We start from the raw sequence: 10,521 nt of genomic DNA, 5'->3' as shown, positions 1-10,521 counted from the left end.
ATGACGCATCCTTGATTACAGTGGTTCCGCTCAAAACTGGTGGAAAGGCGGGCCGGTTCGCTAGATAGCACCAAGGTTCCAAGAATCCTGAACGGAACCGGTTCAAGAACCAGAGCTAATTTGGTGGAAAAGCAGTGTCAGAGGGATGGGATAGTTACTGATTGGCCCAAGGGCCGCCTGCATAATTCGCGAGGGACAGCTTGTTTACTGTTGCCTTGTTGGTTTAACTATATTTCTTATTTCTCCTCCTCCTTCCTGTCTTCCAGAGTCGGCAGCTCTCCTCTCAGGGAAAGTCTTCTGCAGCCCTTCTCTGACCACGGGCCTGCCTGGTATCTCTCATCCATACCATTCCTCTTTCCATCCACCCGTCCCCTTCCTTTGTCATGAAAGGGCTGTCCAGTAGCCGGAGCCACCACCATGTGGTCACTTACGACCAATCGTACGATCCACTGGGTCACCATGTTGACCGAAAGCCATATTTGATCAGCCAGATGGATATGCCGGTGCCCATTCCCATGCCGCATCCGGCTGAGCTGCCCTACTACAATGCTCAGCGCCCCTCATACCCATTGGACAGTAACAGCGTAGTCCCTTATGGAACCTTCCCAAGGAGATGCCACTCCACCTCCTCATCCCACCATGCCGAGGTAAAGGATGAGTGTATGGCCGTGGTACCGTATGCAGGAGGATCGGGCTACGGAGGTAAAACGCCGACCCGGGTGCCGGCGAACTTTGCGGATCCATTTGAGCGCCAGCCGTCGTTTCCCAGGGACGGCTACCACACGCTGCAGTACAAACGTGGAGTGCTGAGCCACAGTGGGGGAATGGGGGCCAACAACAACAACAACGACAGCCCGGGGAGGATCCGCCATCTGGTCCACTCAGTCCAGAAACTCTTCACCAAGTCGCATTCGTTGGAGGGGCCGCACCACACGCAGTCCACCAAGGGGGGCAGTAACGGGAGCGTGAACGGCGGTGCAGGCGGTGGCGGCGGCGGCGGCGGTGGCGGCGGCGGGGGTTCAAGGACCAGCCCAGAAGGCGAAACCCCACCGGTGGGCGTGCGCCACCGGAAGCGCAGCAAGAGCCGAGAGCGCTGTAGATCGGCGGAGCCCAAGCACCGCAGCCACCACCACCACCACCACCAGCTCCACGGCTCGGCGTCGGCGCCGGGCTCCGGATACTGGAGCTCGGACGACAACCTGGAGCGGGAGCTGTGTCTCTACCACCCCCCCCACCACCACCACCACCCCCCCCCGCCGTCGCCCTCGCCCTCCATGTCCCCCATGTCCCCCTCGCCCATCGCCATGACGATGGCCCGCTACAACCCCGGCAACAACCCGGACAAGTACCCCCAGTCCCCGCTCCCCAGCCTGCAGCCCTCGCAGTCCCAGCAGTACTTCATGATGGACCCGTACGGGACGCTCAACGAGCACGCGCACGCCCACACCCACGCCCACACGCACGCGCACACCCACACGCACCACGGCCACGCGCACCACCACGCGGCGCTCAAAGCGTCCCGGAGCAACAACGACGTGAAGTACGCGGCGGCGGCGGCGTGTGTGACGGTTAGTGGTAGCAGCAATAACGGCGGCGGCGGCGGTGGCGGTATCGGTATCGGCGGAGGAGGGGGCCCCTTGCTGCCGTTGGGTCTGGTGGACGGGTCCCTGGTGAAGAAAGGGGCATGGTCGTCGAGCCTAACGGTGAGCAGGGCCCGCGAGGTCTACAACAACAACAGCAGCAGCCACAGCCAGCCGCGAACCGGCCCAGGATCCGGTAACCTAAACCTAGATAGAGCGCTAGTCAAAGCTAAGGGCAGTCAGCAGCAGGAGCGCACATGCCATTTCTTACAGGTAAATAATTCCTCCTCGCTCCCCCATCCAAACCGAGTCGATTCACCCTCCTCCCCCTCTGTTGACCCCTTCTCCACGACTCGCTTCCTCACCGATGTTTTCCTCCAAGCGAGTGGCGTCGAGTCCTGGTGTCGAAGTCTGCAGGTTTTCATTCCAGCCAAACGCGACAAAAGCTGACTTCACTGATTAGCGCTGATTAAACAAATCGGTGAAATCGGTTTCTGCAGTGTTTGTTTGGACGGAAAACTGCAGCTCTTCCATGGCACATGACTGGAAATCACTGGCTAAGGCTGGGGACACACTATAGGATCATTGGTCCAATGATCAGGACTGATAATAATAATAATAATAATAAAATGTATTTGTAAAGCACCTTTCATGCCTAGTTTGCAGCTCAAAGTGCTAGACATAAAATGGAACATTAAAAGAAATAGAAACAACACAAACAACCATTTAAAACAGGGAAACAAAAGAGATACAAAGAAAATGATGAGGGTAAAATAATAAGCAAGACAGTAATACAATAATAAAAATAAAATAAAGATAAAATAATAATAACAATAATAATAATAAAAATTGGATTTGATTTGATGAAAAAAAAATTATAATAAAATAAATATTGGAATGGCAGCTTAAAAAAGTGTGTTTTTAGTTGTCTGTTAAGACTATTTACAGGTGAAGGCTGACTAATATGCACTGGGAGAATATTCCAAATTCATAGATAGGTGCATAGAAACAAAAAGCAGCCTCCACTTCCTTCGCTTAACAGTGGGGATGCCCAATAAACCGGCATTTGATGATCTTAAGTAGCCTAGCTACTTGGAACATATTCCTTAAGGCATTCAGATAAGTATGCAGGTGCTAAACCATGCAGTGCCTTAAAAACAAGTAAAAGAACCTTATGGTCAGCAAAGATTATCTGGTAGTATGAGGGGTTTACAGATTCAATGTTAACCACACCGATTGACTTAATATCAAAAATATAAAAAATGTTTGATATATACAACATATTTATATCTGCAGGGTCCTGAATTAATTAATCCCTTTCCTACAAGGAATGTAAGTTACTAGCCTAGCTAACATAAAGCCCACCTCAGCCCACATTGACGGAGAGAGCTGTGTTATTTCTTTGGGGTTTTTTTCAGTGCATATTAATGCGGGATTACCGGCCACTCTATTTGCAGCTAAGGTATCTAAAGTAGCTAGTGTTAGTAGTGCGTGTAGTGGCCTGGCAGAGTCATTCCTATGTTCCCAGGGTCCTATGTTCTCAGGGTCCTACGTTCCCAGGGTCCTATGTTCCTAGGGTCCTACGTTCCCAGGGTCCTAAGTTCCCAAGGTCCTATGTTCCCAAGGTCCTAAGTTCCCAGGGTCCTATGTTCCCAGGGTCTTATGCTCCCAGGGTCCTATGTTCCCCAGATTTATATGGCATATAATGGGAACATGACAAAGGGTCCTACTGTATGTTCCCAGGGTCCTATGTTCCCAAGGTCCTATGTTATCAGGGTCCTATGTTCCCAAGGTCCTATGTTACCAGGATCCTATGTTCCCAAGGTCCTATGTTACCAGGGTCCTATGTTCCCAAGGTCCTATGTTACCAGGATCCTATGTTCCCAAGCTCCTATGTTACCAGGGTCCTATGTTCCCCAGCTCTATATAGCACATACTGGGAACCTGAGTATATAGTGTTTTACCTCATAACTAACTTGTTATCCATTCATAACCACAAAATCTGCATTTACTTTTTTAATGTTGTGGTCCAAAGGCCACATTTACCTTGCTGTTGAAAATCTCATCAAACCAAATCATCAAATCATCAAAAATAGGGTAAAATCTGACCCACAGAGAACATTGGTTTTTATAGTATGGCATGCAGCAATAAAACATTCTGGGTAGTTTTGTGGATCAAACCCAACCCAAACAAGAGTTCCAATAAAAAAATCTGGATAATATTTGACCCGAACGCAATAGGGTTAATAGAGGGTTAATGTGTGTTAACAGAATATTGAACTGGGTAACATAGGTCCCAGGGAACATAGGTCCCTGGGAACATAGGACCCTGGGAACTTAGGACCTTGGGAACATAGGACTCTTTGTCATGTTCCCATTATGTGCCATATAAATCTGGGGAACATAGGAATGACTCCGTAGCCTCCACCAGTTTTCCTTGCTGCTAAACCTCTCACCTCAGTGACTTGCCACCAGTCGGTTTATATGGAAGCTAGCCCAATGGCACACCTAAAAATGGCCGCCACTCCGACCATCCAGGGACATTCATTTGAATGGGAATGACCGTTCTATCCATTCAAGTTCTGTGGTTTAGCTCCATACAAATCTACCATATCAGACTATTCCCTTATAACATTACTGAATGGAGTTACACCCACACATTGTGGCTTTTTCGGGTATCTCTCTTTTTCTAGCTGGCTTTACAACAGTTTAATGAGATGAATAATATTAAAAGTCTTCTAGTGTGTCCGCAGCCTTAGAGGGAACATTGCTCCTCACCCCCACTCAACTACTCTCATCTCCCAAATATCCCACTGCCACCTCCTCCTCCACCACTCCTCCTCCTCCCCTCCTGCCTTTCCTTCACCCACCCAACTCACCCACACGCTTCTTTAGCCACCCAACCCCACCCACACCCTCCTTTACTCCCTCTTGGTTTGGAGAGCATCCCTCTTCCTCCTCCTCCTCCTCCTCCTCCTCCTCCACCACCTTCCTCCTTTTGAGTTGAAGAGAGCAGTAAGTGCAGAGCCAGTAGCAGCCTTACTCTCTGAATGCTAGGCAACAACATCCGTTTGGTTTGAATTCATGAAGACCGGCATCCTTTCCTGTTTGTAGACCTCATTTTTTAATTTAGTAGTTTCCCTTCCTGCTTCTCTACCAGATTTCCTATACTTTTCCTCACCGTTTCCTTCTAGATCAGTGGGTGTTGTGCTGTATTGTTATTTTGCGGTGCTGTGTTGTGTCCAGTGTTGGGGAGGAGTTTCACTACATATAATTAAACCAGTTTATATTTTGCAGTAGCCTGTGTTGTGTGCCTGTTTTTAAGTGGTTTATTTTATTTGTTTGTCATTTTGAGATGTAGTTACTGCAGCTACAAACTATTTTGGCTATAACGGGAAGAAAGAGAATTGAATTTTTCATAATTTTATTTATTGGTTTCACATATTATTTTTACCTTTAACCTTCCTTCCACTTTTTTCTTTGAAAAGTCCAAATAGTCCGGTTTGGGTTTTGGTCCAGACTACATGAAAATGTAATAGCTTCACTTCTCTCTCTTTATTTAAAATAAAATAAAACATTGTCAGTCATGTGATTTTGTATTATATGACATTCCATTGCTACTACTATTTTTTTTTTGTTTACTTTAGTTAACAAAACATCTTTGCTGTAGTTCAACAAAACATCTTTGCTGTAGTTCAACTTCTCCCAGTGTGAAGAAACTGGTAGCTGGGAAACAAAACTTTCAAATTAGCTTCCCCAACACTGGCTGTGCTGTGTTTTTATTTGTTGTCCATGCTTTGCTGTGCTGCATGATGTAGTGTTTAAGCGTGTATATGTGTGTGTGTGTGAGAGTGTGTGTGTGTGTGTGTGTGAGAGAGTGTGTGTGAGAGTGTGTGAGAGTGTGTGCACGAGCCTTTGCCTAATTACATCATACAACACACATCTAAGACACATGTCAAATTCATGATTGGATCACAAATGTAACATGTTCCTTTTAAAATGAAGGAACCTCAACCCCACTTAGTTAATTAGTTTTCTATTATTTGTACATGATAGTCATAAAGAATAATTGGTACAGTGTTTTATACTGTGTATCAATATGTGCCACTTCTGACCCCAGCTGAGCGCCGTGGATCATTAAGCTTTATGTATTTCAGGATCCAGTAGACCTGTGTGGGCAGGAGACGACGAGATAATTGGGTGGCTTAGAGTTGATGTTCCACATTCGCTCTCTGCTCTTTCTCTCTCTCTCTCTCTCTTTCTCTGTTTGTCTTTGTCTCTCTCTTTCATTCAGTCTCTCGACAAACAGCGGTGTGACTCATTTATCAACTGAGTTGCGAGCATTTATAAAAAAAGAATACTGTAATCATGTTAGCAGTTTGACAGACAATGAGTCTTAAATGCATTTGGCAGAGATAGCCCAGCTCAGCTCCGGTTCACTTTAGTTTTGTTGGCATGACATTGAGATTTGATTTATATTTAGTTTAGGTTAGAGTAGCATGTTGTCATGGTAGCTGATGTATAAGACAGATGAAAGACAAACCAAAACAATGACAAATTTCTACCAACAAATTCTCACATACCAAATAATGTGGCAAACCTCTGCTAAAATATTATCTGTTGACATACACTGCCTCTCAAAAGATTGGGGACACCACATTTTTCTTTATTTTTGCTATTATTCACGTTAGAATAACAGTAAAGACGTCAAAACTGTGAAATAACACAAATGGAATTATGCAGTGACCAAAAAAGTGTTAAACAAATCAAAACTATCTTATATTTTAGATTCTTTAAAGCAGTGATTCTCAACCTTTTTCATATCAAGGACCCCTAATTTAGTCCACATTAGGGCCACGGACCCCCATTTGATGAGATTTTGTCTCTTGGACCCAAATCTGAGAATGTTTTTATTGTTAGATATGATTTTGTCCAGAATTCCATGACTATCTGTATTGTAGGTAGAGAGATAACAGTGACACTATGATCAAAACAGTCATTCTTCTACATTCTCTAATTGTGTTAACTTCTTGTAAATGAAATAATGCTGAAGTTTAACAAGTCATCAATTTGCTGGGGGACCCCCTGGAACCCCCCCCAAGGACCCCTGGTGGTCCCCAGACCCCACGTTGAGAACCACTGCTTTAAAGTAGCCGCCCTTTGCCTTGCTGGAAAGGCAAAGGCTTTGGACAGAAATTCATACATAGGATCAACTTCAATATTTATATTTGTCTAAGAAACGCATTTCAAGCATTTATCCAGCCTTTAGATCAAAATGGCTTTAAGAGAATGAAAAACAAAGTACATTCAATCAGGTGGGTCCAGACTTTTGACCATTCACAACTATATGAGGCAGCCTATTTGGTTTATTGCAAACATCCCACAGATCATCATTTTGTAGGGAATGTTGTTTGAATTGCAGGCTGGAATCAGCTACAGTGTATGTGATGGCAGTAAATAATGTCCCCCTGAAATACTTTGTTATCCAGCTGGTCACCATAATGTGACATCACTGAGCTGGGAGCTTGGTGTACTGTACTGAACATCCCAGGGACATTTTGAAAAAAGAAGCACAAAAAAAGAGTGAAAAACACAGAGTGAACAAACAAGACTTAGAATTCAAAAAACTCCGCACACAAAGCGTGGCACTGACAATCTACCTTTCTTCTTCAGTTTCCTTTTCAAATATATGGAAGAGGATTAGGGCCACATGTGAAAAATGTATGAGTTTAAAGTCAGAATGGCATTGTGCAATACTTTTCATGATGACTATGTAATATTACCCATGACTTAATGCTACCAATGACGACTTGCACTCGTTATACATGACTTTAATTCTAATTCTTTTCTATTCTTACTCTTATTTACTTATTTTGTTTTTGTATTTTATGTCTAAAAACTGTCTTGAAAGTGTGTCTCTTACTGTGGCAGTGTCTTTTTTTATGTTGCACCAGAGAGACTGGCGAACAAGACTTTTTGTTATACTGGACTGGTATAATGACAATGAACTGAATTGAATTGAGAATTCTGAGATTAAAGTCAGAATTCTGAGAGAAGGGTCAGAATTCTGAGATTAAAGTCAGAATTCTGAGATTAAAGTCAGAGTTCTGAGATTTAAATAAGAATTCTGAGATTAATTCTGAGATTAAAGTCAGAATTCTGAGAAAAAGGTCAGAATTCTGAGAAAAAGGTCAGAATTCTGAGATTTAAATCAGAATTCTGAGATTTAAATCAGAATTCTGAGAAAAAGGCCAGAATTCTGAGATTAAAGTCAGAACCCAGAATTGACTTTTTTCTCAGAACTCTGACTTTAATCTCAGAATTCTGGCTTTAAACTCAGAACTCAAATAAATGTTTCACATTGTGGCCCCAATCCTCTTCCGTACAAATAAAACAGAATGCTCTGATTGCACATCAGAGCCGGGGGGGGGTATAACCTCTGTCACACTAACACATTAAAGCTGCTCCCCTCTGCATATGCTCATGCTGCAAACTTATCATTCCCAAAAAACGACCTCAACAACAGGGCAATAGCCGGCTCCACCGTTCCCGGCTATCGGCTATCAAAGCAGCCGAGCGTCACCAAGGAAACAATCCACCGGCTGCGATGCCAAACACACAGTCCGCGCTCATACACACTGAGTCATTGTGAATCTCATATGCAAGAAAAAACGATGAGTGGGTAACCCAAATAACGCTTTATGTTTTAAAAACACGGTTTCTTGTTGAAATCCAACGTCGGCTGAGCTTTCGTCCTCGGAGCAGGTCGGTACCGTTGATGCCAACCTTCTGTCAAAGGTTAAGTTTAGATTTAGGAAATTACACACCGGAGCTCCATTAAACAGCTTATATTGGGCCGAGTCAGACCTAAGAGTCTAATGCACTAATTACTGTCTTAACAGCACAGAAGGCTAAGAAACTGTGGTCCCTTGCAGTAGAGTCAGTTGTGGAGCCGCAGTGAAAGCTAGGCTTGTGCGTGGGCGAGCGAGGCGCTGCTGATGCTACTGCAGCTGGTCTTTTCCCCACACTCTCTTTTTATAGCCAACCTGCTCATTTGTGTCGGTTTGACGTCACACGCACACACACACACACACATACATACACAGGCGTCAGCCCCAGCAGATCCGTTCAGTCTCTTTCCCTTGGTGATTCATATATAATTAGTCAGAGTAGCAGCGGAATTCTCCCGGTGTCTGTCTCTCTTTCTTGCCGTCTCCGTCGACTCTTTCCCTTTCTTACTCCGTTTTTTTCTCTTTATCGCTTCCTTTACCCCGTATGTATTTTCCCCCCCCCCACATTGTATTCCTTTATCTCGCCTGTCTCTGTGATTGTGGGGGGTGGGGTGGGGGATGTGAGAATTACCTCTTGATGACAGTTAAAAATGAGCTGACATTGGCTTGGGATTTGTAAACTAGAAGATCAAAGACGGATCGGCTTTGTGCGTGGATGCAGTCATAGAAAATCCTCAAGATATTTACTACGCCTTTAGAAACACATCTGCAAGTCAAAGGGTGTTCATACTGTAGATTAAAATACCGTTTTTGCTTTACAGTTTCAAAATACATTTAAAGGTGCTAGGTGAAGCATTTTAACACCAATAAATCATTACCATTGGCGAGAAGACTGACCTAGCCTCTACGCTGCATTTTTATATTGTCTGCCACCGGGTCAGATTTGGCGGGAAACCTGCTGGGTTGCTTTACGGCACAAAAAGATTCAAGATTCAAGATTCAATACTTTATTGCCATATCAAGTTGATGATCGAGTTGATTGGAATTTGTCTTAGTGAGCTCACTTAAACACAGACAAACACATAGAACCACTCACTTAAAAAAACACATAATTAAAAAAAAAGAAAGTATAAAACCGATAGATAACATCCAAGCCATAAAATAATCATGGCTTGGAGGACACTGCTTTACGGCACAAAACAGGAAGAGGTCACTAGTCATTGCGACCATTGTCCTATTTCTTTATAGTAATTATATCAAGGTATCGCAATTCATTTGACAATGATATACAGATGTTTAAAAAGCTATATGTCGCACCTTTAAAACTCATTTCTAGTAGTCAGACTTAAGGAAGCAATTTACAATGCTTTAATGAGATGAAACCAGAGGTTGGAAGTAACCACTATTTTTGGTACTATAGTTGAGGAGTAGCACATAATCCTACTTTTAATTGACTATTACAAGTATTTTCTTACACAAATATTTTGTTTTCAATGACCACCCCAAAATGAATAATTCATTAAGATCCATGTATATGAGCAGTTTTCTAGACAAAGACTCTTAGTTTAACTTAAGGAACATTTAACTGAAGTAGCAGTGTTTCCACTTGAGGAAAATATTTGATCTTTCCACCTCTGTCACAAACTTTGTGTCTTTATTAGGATCCCCATTAGCACCAGCATAAGCATTGGCTATTCTTCCTGGGGTCCACCACACATACAGTCATACACACTTATACACACTATAACCACATAAACACAACAAACAAAACAGCTCATCTCATTGAATTACCAATCAAGTACATACGGAGGAGAAACAATGTTGTCATCCAGACATCAAGCCAAACTCAAAAATTATAAATCAATCACAGTTCCTCAAGAATAACCGCAAACTTGTAAATCCTTGTCTAAATGACCTTCTTAAATTATATATTTATCCATCCTGCGCTTTCACACATGTAATTCCAAGAAGTACAAACTGACCGCACAGTAAGCTTTGTTTGAATGACCGAACCCTGCAGGACAGCCAGTCATGCTCAAATAATGCTAAAGTAACCAACTGCCTAAAGTCTAGCCAGCCCACAGTCTGTCACAACAACACATGTGAAGTCTTTGTTTTCACTGGTATACAGGGGGTGGACAAAATCGGCAACGCCACATGAAAAAGGATGTTAACTTTAATTAAATCACAATTACAGAGGCAGCTACACA

General features: G+C 43.6%; 1 protein-coding gene across 1 annotated transcript in view; it reads left to right on the top strand.

Moving 5' to 3' along the window:
* Positions 1 to 383: 383 nt before the first annotated feature.
* The window catches only part of LOC139665643 (disks large-associated protein 1-like), a gene marked incomplete at its 3' end in the record, with an annotated part of 47,201 nt that continues 37,063 nt past the window's right edge, over positions 384 to 10,521 (top strand). The window contains exon 1 of the mRNA XM_071544725.1: positions 384 to 1,853. Coding sequence (XP_071400826.1) covers positions 384 to 1,853 — 1,470 coding nt within the window. The remainder of the gene's footprint in view (positions 1,854 to 10,521) is intronic.

This window comes from Centroberyx affinis, unplaced genomic scaffold, assembly GCF_046629955.1.
Source record: "Centroberyx affinis isolate AG114_WGS23_722 - 3 ecotype Tasmania unplaced genomic scaffold, CSIRO-AGI_Caff_v1 ptg004644l_1, whole genome shotgun sequence".
Classification (NCBI taxonomy): Eukaryota; Metazoa; Chordata; class Actinopteri; order Beryciformes; family Berycidae; genus Centroberyx; species Centroberyx affinis.
Note: the sequence above shows the minus strand (reverse complement) of the source record. Positions and strands in the feature narration are given on the sequence as shown.